This window comes from Aulonocara stuartgranti (genome assembly GCF_965226115.1).
Source record: "Aulonocara stuartgranti genome assembly, chromosome: 3".
In the NCBI taxonomy this organism is placed as follows: domain Eukaryota; kingdom Metazoa; phylum Chordata; class Actinopteri; order Cichliformes; family Cichlidae; genus Aulonocara; species Aulonocara stuartgranti.
In genome coordinates, this window is record NC_138941.1 from 2146966 (window position 1) to 2164683 (window position 17718).

Here is a 17718-nt window from a genome sequence, read left to right on the forward strand (position 1 = left end):
AGCAAAACCTTTGTGTGCAACCAGTGTCCACTATTGAATCAAGTAAATCCAACATGTTTTTGTCAGTGCAAAAGGAGTTACGGTGCCTGTATTCCTGCACAATATTGTCCCGGGAGGGAGGAAAACTTTCTGGTGAAGTTTTGGTTGATTTTTGGGTTTTGCTTGACACTAGGTTGATTTTATCAGTGAGGTTTGGATTGTTTTCTTTCTCTAAGAGAGAGAAAGATGGTTTTATGCTTGGACATGTTTGCAATGGGCCCCAGTATTTGTTACTTTATTAGTATTTTATTGGTTGCGTTTGTTTGTGCTTTTGTTACAGTGCACTGAGATAAGAACATCTGAGAGGTGTGATCCACCGGTGGTGATATTTTGGTATTTTGTGAGTTCCCGATTTAACAAATCAGCTCTTTAATCCAGACCTGAGAGGTTGAACTTTAAAGCGCTATAAAATATTCTTACTGGAAACAGTGGCAAAGTGTTTTTCTCCATGATTATAATGGGCTTGGGAGTAGAGCTGGGCGATATATCGAGTTTTTAAAACATATCGATATATTTTTATACGAGATATAAGATGTGACAATATCCTTTATATCGATATAGTCTATGTTACGTTATAATTATAGTTGTGGAGCCGCAAGTTTGCCTCTCTTTCGTCCACTTTTGTCTCTACGCAACGTTACTCCGCCTCGCCTTCACTGAAGACAACTCCCCCTCCTACCCCATCGCTTCACGTGCAGGCAGCGACAAGACGGACACGGCAAATCTCCGTTAACGAGTTACTGCGCATCGCCCCATGCGTGGGGCTGGACGGCGTCAACGTGCTAACGAGCTAAACATGCTAACGAGCTAACCGCGCTAACGAGCTAACCGCGCTAACCCTAAAATCCTTTCATTCTCTCAAAAGTTGATAGCGCGCCTTATGTATGAATTCTGGTTGTGCTTGGTGGCCGCGAACCGATTTTATGTGGTACACGGCGTTCAGCAATCTGTCAAAAATGTTTGAGTACGACTTTGGTAAGCTACGGAGCTGCACCGCTTGATAGATTGTCGGCGCATTACGGCTACCGAGGAGCTTCGCGGAGTGATACGTACTGTGCTTCAACGTAATATTACCGTATTGTGTGTGTATAAGGACCATAAATGGCACCTGTAAGAGACGTGGTTATGAAGCGGATTTCAAACTCCAGGCTGTCAGTCACACAGTAAAACTTGGGAACAGAGCAGCTGTAAAATCTGTCTGTCTTTGTTATTACGCTCAGCGTCTTTTAGTTTACATTTTGACTGCACAATTGTGAGCTCTTTGTTTAGCACAAAAACAACCTTGTTTTCTTTTATTTATGGAGCATTATTATTTAATGAATGCTCATAATTTAATTTTGAGTAATTTTTCATGTACATCTGTGCTGTATGTTAATAAAAGTGCCTGTGTGACATCTGGGACACAGCTTTGACTAAGAACTCTTTTTGTTCTTACTTTATGGCTTAAAAAAAATATCGAGATATATATCTTATATCGCCATCCAGCTAAAAAATATCGAGATATGAATTTTGGGTCATATCGCCCAGCCCTACTTGGGAGAAATTCACTTATATGTGACATTGATCACATGAGAAGTCCTGAGCCTAAAAGGATTGCAGCGAGTCAATCCAGTCCAAAAACAAGGAGCTGTTTTCCTTTAAAATGATGACGTCATCCTGCTGGTGATGGAGGCTCGAATAGGCTGCGCGTGAGACTCCATTATCAGCAATATCTGGTATGAATGTGTGTGGATGTATGCATGTGACTGGACTGTGATGGACTGACGACTAAAAGTTTAACTGACTTGATACTGAGACAAAAACGGTGCCGACTTTAGGATTAGTGAATGTCCACAACAATTCACCCAGCCTGTAGAAGAAGGGTGGAGGTTTTGTCTTGCTTTGTTGTTGCAGGAGCAGAAGGATGACAGAGACTAAAGGGGGAGGCTGTAGCTTCACATGAGTGTGAGCTGCAGACTGAACCCTTTGGTTGCTAATGTTGAGTAACTGATGTTTGCATTAAGAAAATTGTGTTTTATTAGCTGTGTTTTAATTAAGGTATCACATTATATTGTTGGGAATGTTAAATGCTAAAGTGAAGAAAAGCTTTGATTTCACTCATGACTGAACATGTTGTTATTAACCATAGCAGGCCACTGTAAAGAGTCAATTAACTGTTATAGAGGAAAAAAAGGCCAAAAACTCTGTTAATACCTATGAATAACAGGCAATGATAGACTTGTCACATTCAAAATAGAGATATGTAATAACAAACACGGGTCCGTGTCATTTAGGTTCTCCATTGAAATAGTCAATCATTTAGAAAACTAGAATATATATATATATATGTCTCAACGCTGTTTCTCAATAATATTAAAAACCTAAAAACTATTGTTGTGGAAGATAGAAGTCACTGTGACAGCCCTCTGACTGTGGAGGACGTTTGTAATCCTATTTCTGCACTTAAGGCCAACAAATCTCCCGGCACAGATGGTTTAACTGCAGAGTTTTATGAATCATTTTCTAATCTCCTGGCTCCGTTCTTACTGCAGCTTTTCATAGGAAGTGTAGAGAATAACATCCTCCCTCCTACTCTTACTCAGGGTCTCATAACACTTATTCCAAAGCCAAACAAAGACTTACTTCTTATTGATAATTGGAGACCCATCTGTCTGCTCAATGATGACTATGAGATTATGGCTTTAGTACTTGCTAACAGAATGAAAGAGTTCTTGGACACAATTATGGATGAGACACAATCAGGCTTTATGAGAAACAGACACCTTTCTAAGAACATGAGACTGGTTTTAGATCTACTTGATTACTCTGATTTGGTATCTGACTATAGCTTCATTCTCTTCCTGGATTTTTAAAAGGCTTTTGATACAATTGAACATCAATTTATTTTCCACTCTTTGGAAAAATTTGGCATTTTTCTGTAAAGCTATCAAAACCTTGTACACGAATGGCAATAGCTCAATTAAAACGATTAAGACTCCACCCCGAGATTTGACCTGTTATACCAGGAATCAGCACAGCTGATAAGGAGCTCATCATCAGCCAGCTAGCTGATGACACCACACTCTTCTTGAAGAATGCAAATCAAATCCGTCCAGCCCTTAGTGTTATTAGTGATTTCTCTGAGGCATCTGCTTTATGTCGAAATCTAAAAAAAATGTGAATTACTAGCAATTAAAGGCTGCACTGCAAATGCTCTCTGTAACATTTCTGTTAAACAAGAAGTCACATGCCCAGGACTGTTAATATCCAAAGACCAAAAGTCAAGATGCTCGTCAAACTTGTCAAACAGTGTTGGGGAATTCTCAATGGTGCTTGGTGCCATACCCTCAGGGACTTTAATGTTATATAAAAACACTGACAGCTCAATATCTGCCTCAGTCACTCTCCCTGATCCAGCTGAGTCAGCAGTGGGAAAAATCTGCTTTTCACAGGAACTTGGTAACAGCAATAAGAGAATACGTAGTTTATTCCAAGAAGATATCATGTCTCTCCCATATATAGAATATCTTACTGGAACCGACATGTTCCAGATATCACCTGGAAGACAGTCTGGATGATCCCATAAAGATCTAATTGTGAACAAGGTGAAGGAAATCTCATATAAAATTCTTCATAAATGTGACCCAGCCAGTCACTATATGGTAACATTTAAAAGAGACATAAATACTAATTGAACTTTCTGTGGGGATCATCCAGAAACTGTGGCACATCTCTTTTGGTTCCTCTACACAGAGATTCTGGAAGAATTTAGCAGTTTTGTTATTGTCCATATTTTAAGGGAGTTTTCTTTACGATGGAAAATGTTTTATTCTGTTTCTTTAAGTTCCCCAGGAAGAATGATAAATGTTTTTTATAAAAATATTTGTTAATACTTTTAGCTATTTTATATCCATAAATGTAAGTTTATTAATAAAACACCATATTTCTGCCTTTTTATATGGATATGAATTGTACATACAATCAATTTCAGACTCAACCAACAAAAAGCCTCTCAGAACAATATTTATATGTTGATTTTTTTCGCCTACTCATATCATCATTTTTTTACTCCTGGTTCTGTATGTTCATGTTCTGTTCTTTGTAAACTTCATCTGTTTGTATGTTGTATACTCATTGTGTTTCAATAAAGTTCGATTTAAAAAAAGGTACGTTCTAAACGAAGCTTCAGACGTCACTGATCACGTGACTCTGGCCAAACGAATCAAGCCTCGACACGGTGCTTCTGAAGCAGCGTGTTGATCTTTCTGACACACGCACCGGAGCGTCAGCTTCAAGCGGACCATCACTACCTCTCACATCTAAAGGTGTCAAGGTAACTTTGAACTGAGTTCAGTCAATCTGGAGTTTTTCCAAGTTTTCTGTTGCTCTCTGTGAGAGAAGAGCGTTAAAGGCGGGGCTCTCCAGAGTCCAGCAAAACAGGAAACCACAGCTGGGTGTGTGTAAGTGTGCAAACCAATAGAATGCATCGTGGTGGGGGGGGGCATCACGGGCAAGAAAAAAATAAAAGAATCGGTCGTACCCATGCTTCCCCGACGTCATGCCAGCGCATATTGGGAAATTCGTAGGCACCGATCGGTTTTCTATCAGCCATTTGCTGGGAGTAAGGGCGCCCTCCGTTTGCGAGGTGCGCCTGCTGCTGGCGGCACAGGGAGGAGAGGGCGGGGCGGCGGGGAGTCTCTGGCTGGCTGGAGCGGCATCTAATAACCAACTCGCAAAACAAAATAAAAACAACAAACAGATATTATGATACAGACTTATAATCTGCACCCATGTTTTTTCTAAATTCTATAAAGTGAGCGCGAGAGCCCTCGGTGCGCCTGCGCGCTGCTGAAGTCAAAGTAAACTTTATTGTCATCCCCGCTACAGACAGTCCAGCATATAGAGAGACGAGACGACGAGGCTGCAGTTACAGCGGTGCAAGTAAACAAACAATAAATATAAGAAGAGTAAGAAAATAAATCTACACTTTAGGACTCGGGGTAAAGGATCAATAACAATTTAATTTATAATTTACAGTTTGATGATTTAAAGTCTCACACAACCCGTCAAAAGGGGCGGGGCCGGCTGCTTCCAAGTAGAGCACATTTCATTTATAATGATGTAAATCCAAGCCCATCATGGATTCATGATCTGAATCCTGGGTTGTGTGAAATCCCAGAAATCAACCTTAGACAAAGTGAATCTGTGAACTAAGGTGTAGGTCTGTTAGGTTAATTGTGCTGATCCTCGGGTTGGGGGATTTGTGTTTGTACTGCAGCGTAAAATTCAAACCAATGGAAGACGGACAACAAAAGTTCAAAGCCATCAGGTGCTCAGGTTAGGAAAAAAGAGAAAAGATGCAGGTAAGCAGACGTGTGATTGGATAATGGCAGCTCATCCTGAACCAATCAGACTAAACTCCAAACAATACATTATGTTACAGATTTTAATATTAATTAGTCATTGTTACTTGTTGATTTGTCCTTTTCTCATTGTGTGACGAATTATGACGACTGTTTGGTAGCTGTTATTGTCTCTCTCTCTTCATGTGTGTTTCTCTGGTGAAACAATAGTTTTGTGTTAATGTTAGGGCTGCACGATTTTGCATAAAATGAGAATCACGATTTTTTGGCTTAGAATTGAGATCATGATTCTCTCATAACAATAAATAAACATAAAACAACAAATGTCTCACGTTTTGTTGTTGCAGCAAAATGTTGTCCTGCTTGAAATTCCGTCTCCACCGTTGCTCGACGCTGCGTGTACAGAGCAGGTAGTGCAACAATAGAAAAATAGTTGCGGGATGGCACTGTGTAGCGTTTGTCTAGGGTGTTGATCATTTTCCTAAATCCCTCGTTTTGCACAGTGTTGATGGAGCCATATCTTTGGTCAGGTGATAAGTGATAGCCCTCCGTAATGTCTTTGTGCCTGCGGGAGTTTGACGTGTATAGGGAAGCGCTGTATAAAGTTCCCGTTATTGATGTTTGGGTGGTTGATCGGGACGGATTTTCTCCTGTCACTTTCTCGACATTGAAGCAGACTCTCTGAACAGCTCGGACAATGCCACCTTGTTACAGTATGTTGTGTATGACTCTCTTTTGTATCACAGAGAACCCAAGTCCACATGTGCTTTGCACTCTTTGAAAGAGCTGAAACTGTTTGCCCCTACTTCCATGAGAGGCACCTTGCTGGACTATTACCATGACCACCCCACAGCAGGTCACTTGGGTGTTTCTAAGACATTGGCTAGACTGCGTTTTAGGTTTTTCTGGCCCAAAATGGCAGCTGATGTGAAATGCTATGTGATTTCATGCTCAGTGTGCCAACTCACCAAGCCAAGTCAGAAAAAAGCAGCCGGTCTTATGGTTCCCATTGTCCCCCAGAAACCCTGGGAGTATGTGGGTGTGGATTTTGTTGGGCCACTTCCCCGCACCCCCACTGGTAATGCTTATTTGATCGTGTTTGTTGACTATTTGACTAAATGGGTTGAAGCCAGTGCTGTCAAAGAAGCTACATCTCAGGTAGCAGCTGGTAAATTCGTCACTGACATTTTTGCTAGGCATGGTACACCCACTTACCTCATTTCTGACAGAGGGTCTCCTTTTGTGAGTGAGCTTTTTGAACATGTTGTTTCTGCCTTCGGCTCGGTGCACAGACTCACTACGGCATATCACCCTCAGACAAATGCTACTGAACGCGTCAACCGGACTCTGAAAACTGCAATCCGCGCTTATGTAGGTGATAAGCACACATCATGGGACAAGTTTCTCCCTCAGATTTGCTTTGCTCTGCGCACCGCCCCCCATGACAGTACAGGTATGACTCCTGCCATGATGCTTTATGGTCGTGAGTTAGACACCCCGCTTGACCTTATGACTCAGCCTTCTACAGCAGGTGTTGATGAACCGGGTGTGCCTTACCCTGAGACTCTGAGAGCCTCCCTGCAGGAAGCTCACGACCACGCCAAAGCAGCTTTGGACTATAGCCATGACAAACAAAAACATTACTATGACTTGAGACATCGACATGCCACGTTTCGTGTTGGTGACCTTGTGAGAGTTAAGACGCACCCCAGCGGCGGGGAGTCTCTGGCTGGCTGGAGCGGCATCTAATAACCAACTCGCAAAACAAAATAAAAACAACACAACAAACAGATATTATGATACAGACTTATAATCTGCACCCATGTTTTTTCTAAATTCTATAAAGTGAGCGCGAGGGCCCTCGGTGCGCCTGCGCGCTGCTGAAATCAAAGTAAACTTTATTGTCATCTCCGCTACAGACAGTCCAGCATATAGAGAGACGAGACGACGAGGCTGCAGTTACAGCGGTGCAAGTAAACAAACAAATATAAGAAGAGTAAGAAAATAAATCTACACTTTAGGACTCGGGGTAAAGGATCAATAACAATTTAATTTATAATTTACAGTTTGATGATTTAAAGTCTCACACAACCCGTCAAAAGGGGCGGGGCCGGCTGCTTCCAAGTAGAGCACATTTCATTTATAATGATGTAAATCCAAGCCCATCATGGATTCACGATCTGAATCCTGGGTTGTGTGAAATCCCAGAAATCAACCTTAGACAAAGTGAATCTGTGAACTAAGGTGTAGGTCTGTTAGGTTAATTGTGCTGATCCTCGGGTTGGGGGATTTGTGTTTGTACTGGAGCGCAAAATTCAAACCAATGGAAGATGGACAACAAAAGTTCAAAGCCATCAGGTGCTCAGGTTAGAAAAAAGAGAAAAGATGCAGGTAAGCAGACGTGTGATTGGATAATGGCAGCTCATCCTGAACCAATCAGACTAAACTCCAAACAATACATTATGTTACAGATTTTAATATTAATTAGTCATTGTTACTTGTTGATTTGTCCTTTTCTCATTGTGTGACGAATTATGACGACTGTTTGGTAGCTGTTATTGTCTCTCTCTCTCTCTTCATGTGTGTTTCTCTGGTGAAACAATAGTTTTGTGTTAATGTTAGGGCTGCACGATTTTGCATAAAATGAGAATCACGATTTTTTGGCTTAGAATTGAGATCATGATTCTCTCATAACAGTAAATAAACATAAAACAACAAATGTCTCACGTTTTGTTGTTGCAGCAAAATGTTGTCCTGCTTGAAATTCCGTCTCCACCGTTGCTCGACGCTGCGTGTACAGAGCAGGTAGTGCAACAATAGAAAAATAGTTGCGGGACGGCACTGTGTAGCGTTTGTCTAGGGTGTTGATCGTTTTCCTAAATCCCTCGTTTTGCACAGTGTTGATGGAGCCATATCTTTGGTCAGGTGATAAGTGATAGCCTCCGTGATGTCTTTGTGCCTGCGGGAGTTCGACGTGTATAGGGAAGCGCTGTATAAGGTTCCCGTTATTGATGTTTGGGTGGTTGACCGGGACGGATTTTCTCCTGTCACTTTCTCGTCATCCCTGACGTGCTCTCCGTTGTTGTTTCCCTGCTAATTTTAGCATCACACGGCACAGCTTCTGTATCACGTGGTATAAGGCTCCGCCCTTGTCATTTGTTGAGCAGGAAGAGTGAGCGCTTGTTTTCATGCAGAGTACGTCCCGGATCAAAATGCGGTACATTTGATCCCTGTTGTCTTTGCTTGATGATTGGTTTGAGTCTTGACAATCCACATTGCTGGCGTTGCATCTTTCAATGCCAGCAATGGCAGGTATCAGTGCTCAAACCTTTTGTGTTTGTTTCCAACAAGTTGCCCACCTCGGGAAACAAAAATGTGTTCTTTTACTTGTCAGATGAACATATGAGACACTTTGACTCTTCAGTGCAGTGTGGAGCCTAACAAAGATCTGTTTTGTGTCCCAGCTGATCAGCAGGAGGAGGAGAGTCTGACAGAGCAGCAGAGGAACATTTTCAGCTACTTGGACTCAGCTCAGCCACTACAGAGGAAACAATGAGCTCAACACAGAAGGTGACAGACAGAGCAGGACCATATGACCAAAGATATTTATCACCATATACATCTGAACATTTGCCATAACGATGTAGCTGACGATAGAATTGACACCAGACAAAATACTTTACAGCTGCACAACTTTATTAAAAACCCATCAATGTATTTTCACTGAAACAACCAGCTGTTGTTTATGTGCATTAAAGTTATATACAGTGCAAATGCAAATTCCTCGCTGACAGTTTAACCAAAAGGCGTTTCCAGTGGAAACTGGCCGACACATCCTGAGCATAACCATGTATAATATCCACTAAACTTCAGAAGAGGTTATACAGTCGTGGCCAAAAGGTTTGAGAATTGCATAAATATTGGAACCTGGAGAAGTTGCTGCTTAAGTTTTTATAATAGCATTTTGCCTGCACTCCAGAATGTTATGAGGAGTGATCAGATGAACTGCATCGTCCTTCTTTGCCATGAAAACGAACTTAATCCCCAAAAAGCCTTACCACTGCATTTCATTGCTGTCATCAAAGGACCTGCTGAGACCATTTCAGTGATCGTCTTCTTAACTCAGGTGAGAATGTTGGCGAGCACGAGGCTGGAGATCATCATGGCTGTATCCCGATTCAGGTTCTGCAGCTTTAAAGTCCTCAAGGGCCGCGTCCTCAAGGGCCGCGTACTCAAAGACCGCTAAGGCCGAAGTGCGAGGCTCGTAGGCTCGTGAAATGGGACGTCTAGCCTCCGTCGCGCTGCCCAGGTTGCCTAGCAACCATGATACTAACAGCTGGAAACGTTTCATACAGCTTTGTTTGACAGAAATGAAGGAGAACATATTTAGTTCATTTGTTTCTACATGAGCTCTGTGTGATTTGATGAGTATCTGAGGCTGAGACCACAGGACTGTGGAACATGATTGTTGGGCTTCATTTCTGTGCTGAACAGTCGTTTAAGATTAGCTGTAAATAACAATTAGCTGATGTTGTTCATGAGACTAAAGTCATCTCACTGTGGTAATGTAAATATGATATGGCCAATATTATAGTTATTATATTAATCACTTCACTCACAGACAAGTATCTGTGACAGTGTGTATATAGATGTATCATATATAAGAGACAAATATTGTTCATTTAATATGTTGGTACTAAATTTGGCTCAATGCTTACATATATGTGTAAAAAGCAAATGTAGGAGCTGTGATAACTGTGTCTGATAGAATGAAGAGTAGACTGATATATGAAATATTCCTTTATTGGGTGAGAAAATCAGACCATGTCATAACTGCTTTAAGTCACACAGAATAGATATCAGAGCCTTAAACAGGCTGACTTCTGCTAAATGGGTCAAACTGGGCAGAAAGTCTACAAACACATAACATCCTTATAGAATATGATGTAACACTATAGATCAACTTAGCTCAGAATATATAAAGCATATACACAATCACAGCAATATGATGCAACAAACACAGCAGCTACTGATCCAAAATACTCAAAGCTTCATAGAACTGAAACCAACATTTATTTTTAGCTCCATTCTGCTGCTGATACAGACTTTAGGTTTCTGAACATTAAACTTGTTGCTGCCTTTCATAGTGTGTAACTTGAAGGCCCTGAGTACTTTCTCCCACACTGGAAACACTGGGATGATCACATTATTTGAACATTACCTAATAAGACTGATTCAGGACCAGAGATGGGCAGTAACGCGTTACTTGTAACCCAAGTAAGGGATTACTATTGCAAAAACGGTAATTAGATTACCGTTACTTTCCCGTAGGAACGCTGCGTTACTAAAACCGTGATTTCTTTGCGAGAATGTCTCACGACAGTGACGTAAGCGAGTGCGCCGTTAGTGACAACAGCTGTGTGGAGATCAACATTGGATCATATATCGATTGTGGGAGAGAGTATGAGCGTGCAGCGTTTAAAGCGTGGAAGTACTGACCTTACTTTGAGTTTGATTCCATAAGAAGTGACAAAAACAGCGTCCATCGTGCGTGGGAAGAAAACTTCTTTTTACAGCGGAAAAAAACCCCTAAACTTCCAAGCAAGCACCAAGTGCGCAACGACGTAATGGGAAACTCACAGAGAAACTTGCGGATTCTTCCACTGACCGCGGCACACCTGCACCAGGGTAAACCTCCGCCTACCCAACTCCTGCTTTACAGGTGAAAATAGAGCAACAGGACCGCTGAGTCTTTGACTTTATTTATGTTCTGCTGTGTTTTACTTGCATCTATTTGAAAGACTGAGTGTAAACACAAAAAATATTTTATTTTATGTGCTGGAATGTGCAGAAAATAGGTTTCAATGTTAAACTAATTTCTTCCAGTCAGAGAATGTTGCATATAATTAAATGTTTGCTTGATGCATAAAGTTAAAAGATTAAAACTAATAAAACAAGTTTAAAAAAAGAGACTTTTCCATTTGATTACATTTTATATGATGGATTATGTAGAATCGTGTTTTTAAAAAGTAACTAAGTAACTAAGTAATTAATTACTTTTGAAAATAAGTAATCAGTAAAGTAACGGGATTACTTTTTTGGGAAGTAATCAGTAATTAGTTACTGATTACTTTTTTCAAGTAACTTGACCAACACTGATTCAGGACAGACAGTTATGTTAAACTTTCCTAGCAGTCCTTCACAAACAGGGAACAGTCTGTCTATTCTCTCCATCTGTCAGCTGCTGCTGGCTCTTCCTCCTCCTCTTCCTCACACACTGCTGAGTTTGTCCTGGTGGATCATCAGGGCTGCAAAGCCTCACAGATGATGTGCAGCAGTGGGTCCCTCAGTCTGTCCTCACTCTGGACACTTGCAGTCGTCACACATGGAAATCAAATGTGTGATAAGCTGCAGGATTCAAACACAAGTGTAACTTATAAACACATGTTCATACTTTTATTCCACAATCAGAGAGAAAGAAACAGAGAGAGTGCAGGACAGACAGACAGGTGACAGTCTCAGGTGTACACACTGCTACACAACAGCACCAGAGAAGCAGGATTTAGTGTTTGTGTTATTACGAGTGTAAACAAGAAGAGTTCCAGATGGTGCAGTGGACACATGTGTGACTGCTGTGATTAAAGCATCTTTCTTTCAGCTTAACGAGTGAACTGTCAGCTCGTTCAAACACACGTTAAAGTCCGTTTGGCTTGACACCACCGAACAGAGGCAGCAATATAACACAGCTAACATTAACAGTGCAGTGAATCCTGCTTGTGCCGTGATGTTCAGGGCTGCAAACCGAGCAGCATCACTGACTTTCAGCTTGTTGTGTTTGTGGATATATGAGTGAGTTTAATTATCCACAAAATCATCACATTCTCTGTCAGATTAAGGTCGACTATTGAACGGCGTATATTTTAAAGGCTTTAAAACCAAGTTAACGCTGAAAGTACAAACATCACTAATGTCACATAACTCTGCCGACAAGGCATAGCTATGGCTATGAAATGCTCTTTGTGTATCACTTCTTCATTATGAAAGATGTCATTAATGCACTAGTAATGTCTCATCTGGAGTATTGTTCAATCATTTGGTCAGCAGCTAATAAGACAGATCTTAACAGACTTCAGTTAGTCCAGAATAAGGCGTCCAGATTAGTGTGAAGATGTTCATACTATACTAATATTGATCAAATGCATAATAACCTTTCTTGGCTTCCTGTACAGGCTAAAATATTCTATGGCTTACTTGTAGTTCTAAAGAAAGCAATTCTGTTAAACACACCACATTTATTCTGCTCAGCTGCAGTATCCAGATGAAATACATCATCATATTACACAGTTTTCAACAAACTGCAATTTAGTAAATGCTCGAGTTAAAAGTAACGTTTTGTAAAACTGTTACATTTAGAGCAACTTTTAAGTGGAATAAGTTGCCTTAAAAAATTAGAGAATTATTAAAAACTTCAATGAACACTTAAAAGCCGATTTACAGAGCTTTTAGTTGTTGTAAATATTGTAAGACATGATTTGTTTTTGAAATTTGTGTAATGTGCCTCAATGTTATTGATATTCATCATCAACATCATCAACTTTATTTATAAAGCACTTTAAAACAACCACAGCTGACACAAAGTGCTGTACATTGGAACTGTAAAATAAAATTACATGAGCTATAAATAAAACACAAATAAAAGAAGAGTGAAATCATTAATTAAATAACTACTTCAATTAAAAGAGAAACTAAGTCTCACTGAGGTTAAAAGCCAAGGAATAAAAGTGGGTTTTAAGACGTGATTTAAAAGTGGACAGTGAAGGGGCCTCTCTAACATGCATGGGCAAATCATTCCATAACTTTGGAGCCACAATAGAGAAGGCCCCGCCCTCTCTGAGCTTCCTCCTGGATCTCGGTACCTCCAGGAGCAGCTGGTCAGCTGACCTGAGAGACCGACAGGGTGTGTGGAGATGAAGAAGCTCAGAGAGGTAAGGCGGGGCAAGACTGTGAAGGCATTTAAAAACAAACATAAGAATTTTAAAATGAACTCTAAAAGACACAGGCAGCCAGTGCAGAGAGGCTAGCACGGGGGTTATATGCTCTCTTTTTTAAGTCCCTGTTAGGAGTCGTGCAGCCGCATTTTGAACCAGCTGCAGACGTGAGAGCAATGACTGACTGACCCCCACATAAAGTGAGTTACAGTAGTCCAGGCGGGAAGAAATAAAAGCATGGATCACTGTTTCAAGGTGCTGCCTCGAAAGAAAAGATTTTACTCTTGCCAGTCGCCTTAAATGATAAAAACTGGACTTCACCACTGCTCTGATTTGGTTGTCCAATTTAAAATCACTGTCCAACTTAAAACCAAGGTCAGTAACAACAGATTTAAAGTAGACTTCCAGGGATCCTAAAACAATAGAGGAGGACTCACAGGGACCACTGGGTCCAAACACCAACAGCTCTGTTTTCTTTTCATTAAAATTTAAAAAGTTTAGAGCCAAACAAGCTTTAATGTCATCTAGACATGTCAAGGGAGGTTTTATGGAGATGCCATCCTTGTGTTTTAGTGGCAAATAAAGTTGGCAGTCATCGGCATAACAATGAAATGAGATCCCATGCCTTCTAAGGATAGAACCCAGAGGCAATGGATACAGTGAAAAGAGCAGTGGCCCTAAAATTGAGCCCTGTGGGACGCCGCATGACAGAGGAGCAGAAGACGATTCGTAACCGAGAAGGCTGACAGAGAAATATTATTATTATTGATTGCTTATTATTGATTGCTTATATTTGAACAATTGTGAAACCTCACTGTGGATGTAAGAGTGAAATTATGTGGGTATCTTGAATCCACTTTATTGTGTAATATTTTATGTGAGTATTTGACAGAAGACGAGCAACATCTGTTGTGGAAGCTAACGGGGTTCCTTTAGAATAAACAAACATAGGATTTATTATCACTGAATAATTCTGTATAAATCTATACAAATTATAGAAATATGTAATAGGAAACAACAAAATAATCTAAATTATAAAACAGTGTGTGTGTGTGTGTGTGTGTGTGTGTGTGTGTGTGTGTGCATGATTTTAGTGTTTGAACAGTCATGAATTATCTTTAACCCTTTAGAGCCGATCGGAGCGGGAACGCTCTGTTATGCGTAACTATTTTTAAATCCCGGTAGCACTGCAACCACGTAAGCTAGCGCAAAAATTTTTTTTGCATATGAAACCGGAGTTGTACTTAAATCTGATGCCATCAGCTTGTCCTAGGTCACGGTTTCCTTCCACATAAAGCTTTGCAAAAACTGCATAAAAAGCGCTTGCAGGAACAAAAACATAATATTCCAGAAACACGCTTTACCGATAAGATCAGCTGTTCAAAACACTTCCTACGTTGGAATAGACGTCAGCGCGAACTTTTGCATTTCCGCCATTACCTGCCCGAAACCGGAAGTGACGTCATTTTCGCGGAAATGTAGTCTTTTTTGCGATCAGGGCCTCAGGGCCTATACTGCTCTTTTTAAAAGTTATCTTTGACTTTGACTTTCTGTGTCGTTTCTGGGATGCTTAGGACTCATATTGCACTGCTGGAAATAGTTTATTTTGATGCATATGCTGCTTTTTTGCAAATTTGCAGTATAATATTTATTTTCGTTTTTCCTGCAGTGTATAAAAATTGGTGTATTTCAAAAATAAAACTATGAAGACACTCAAAATAAATTTCCTGTGGTGGGAAACTATTTTGTGCAACTTTTTTGTATTTACAGTTTTGAGGGATAAGCCTCTTAAATTTCTCTAACTACAAATATGTTAAAAAATCAAAAACGATTTTCAATTTTTTTGTAGTTTATTGCACTTTTTTGCAATTTATGTAATTACTATGCACTTAATGAATACATATTATTAAAATCTGGGGTATAATGGTTGTATTGATGTATAGCAACTTGAAATGCTCCCAAAAATGGCTCCACAGCATGTAAAAATATAATATAAGCTCTGGCGGACTTGGTTCTATGGTAGGTCTTAAAGGGTTAACAGCAGGTTGGATGTAATGTGTTAGAACTACCAGCAGGTGGGGATAAGAGACCTTTAAGGTGTTTGGTGCCACGCTCCACCTTCAGGTTTAAAACTAGTGTTAATGGAGTTTGAAGGTTGAGTTTGTTCCACGACTGCATTTCACTCACTGCCTCTGTTTGTATCTCTATCACTGCAGGACCAACATGGAGCCAGAAGTCAGCGCTCTCAGGAGGCCGACAAACCCCACAGAAGAAAGGGAGAGAAAAAACACACCTGTGACGAGTGTGGGAAGGGTTTTACTGTGAGGGCTTCACTAAAACAGCATCAGGTCATCCACACTGGAGAGAGACCGTTCAGCTGTGACTTGTGTGGAAAGTCTTTTTCCTTGAAGGGTTCCCTAACAAGACACCAACTCATCCACAGTGGAGTTAGAGCGTACAGCTGTGATCAATGTGGCAGAGCTTTTACTGACAGTAGCCACTTACAGAGGCATCTAGTTACCCACTCTGGAATTAAGGCATACAGCTGTGACGAGTGTGGGAAGGGTTTTACTGAGAAGGGTTACCTAAAACAGCATCAGGTCATCCACACTGGAGAGAGACCGTTCAGCTGTGACTTGTGTGGAAAGTCTTTTTCCTTGAAGGGTTACCTAAAAACACACCAACTCATCCACAGTGGAGTTAAAGTGCACAGCTGTGATCAGTGTGGCAGAGCTTTTACTCACAGTAGCAGCTTACAGAGGCATCTAGTTACCCACTCTGGAATTAAGGCATACAGCTGTGACGAGTGTGGGATGGAGTTTACTCTGAAGGCTTCACTAAAACAGCATCAGGTCATCCACACTGGAGAGAGACCGTTCAGCTGTGAACAGTGTAGAAAGTCTTTTTCCTTGAAGGGTTACCTAAAAACACACCAACTCATCCACAGTGGAGTTAAAGTGCACAGCTGTGATCAGTGTGGCAGAGCTTTTACTCAAAGTAGCAGTTTACAGAGGCATCTAGTTACCCACTCTGGAATTAAGGCATACAGCTGTGACATCTGTGGAAAAACTTTCAGCCAGAGAGGGAGCCGAAATGAACACCTACGCATTCACACCGGACATGATGTGTACTGCTGTGAACAGTGTGGCAAACAGTTTACAACAGACGCAGTCTTACAACGACACATGTTTACCCACACTGAGGAGAGACCTTATGAATGTGACCTGTGTGAGAAGACTTTTAAATCTCCACATCACCTGAGACGACACCAACAGATCCACACCAGAAAGAGACTCTACAAGTGCAGCTACTGTAAGGTATGTATTTATTAGGGGTGCAACGATACACAAAATTCACGGTTCGGTTCGGTTCGATGCTTTGGTGTCACGGTTCGATATTTTTTCGATACAAAAAATGTTCATGCCTTTTTAATTTGTCATTTATTAAACTTGTAAATATATATTTTAACTCAAAAGTACAGTTTTTAAATTTAATGTTGCTGAAACAAAAGTAATTTAAAAAATAAATATATCTCAGGGCTCTCAAAATTTCAAAATCCCTGGTAGCCCTTCGGGCAGGGACTCTTCAGTTTTTGGTAGCCCAAAATAAATGTAAGTAGCCCGAATAAAAAAGAAAGCAATTTTTTGATTGATGTTTTGTTTCCTTTACAATATTGTTGAAAAAATTGTTGAAAAACAAATTACAACATTGTATAAAAATTACAATCATCAACTCAAATACTTGGTTCTAATTGAACAGAAATTTCTATGAACTTGTAAGAACTGTGTAGGACATGAATCAGTCTGTGTCAGATCCTGAATTTGAAATTTCCACTGAAGTCACGGGTAAGAACAAGTGGAACCAAGATCAAGGCCATTTGCTTTTTGAACTTTGCAAAGACTGCTAAATTGTGCCAGTGGTAGTTCACTCTTTGCAACATAGTACGCTGTTCTAAACAGATTTTTTCAGGTTTATTTTTAGTATGTTATTTGCAATTGGTGTTTGTTCTGGGAAAGATATTGCAGACTGAGCAATAATGCATTTCTTGCATTTCTCATGGGTTCTAATGGGGGCCTTTCTTAGAATGACTGGTCCCAGTAACAAAGGCGCTTGTTGACTCAGCAATTGAAAGAAAACCAACGACACACCCGGCAGAACATTATGTTATTTACACGGGTCCACATAAGTGGTCCGGATGTGCGCATTCGCTGTCAAAATAAAAGACACGCACCAGATAAGAAGTTGCAGCGCGCGTTTGCGTCCATATAAAAGGCAGTGTTTTTGTCCGCTAGAGTGGGATTTTCACGGCACATTCCGCACCACATCTCTGTGCGTTCATCATTTGTTTG

The 17718-nt window shown here is 40.6% G+C and overlaps 1 protein-coding gene across 3 annotated transcripts in view; it reads left to right on the top strand.

Annotated features, from left to right (window-relative positions):
• The window catches only part of LOC309702257 (uncharacterized protein), a 44613-nt gene that overhangs the window by 1754 nt on the left and 25141 nt on the right, over positions 1-17718 (top strand). The window contains exons 1-3 of one of the 3 annotated variants that reach the window (XM_082526824.1): positions 4136-4351; positions 8846-8951; positions 15586-16686. In XM_082526824.1, the coding sequence (XP_082382950.1) occupies positions 8934-8951; positions 15586-16686 (1119 nt within the window). In that variant the 5' untranslated portion in view covers positions 4136-4351; positions 8846-8933. Of the gene's footprint in view, positions 1-4135; positions 4352-8845; positions 8952-15585; positions 16687-17718 lie in introns of those variants that run through there. The other 2 variants (XM_082526822.1, XM_082526823.1) reach the window with 2 other exon arrangements.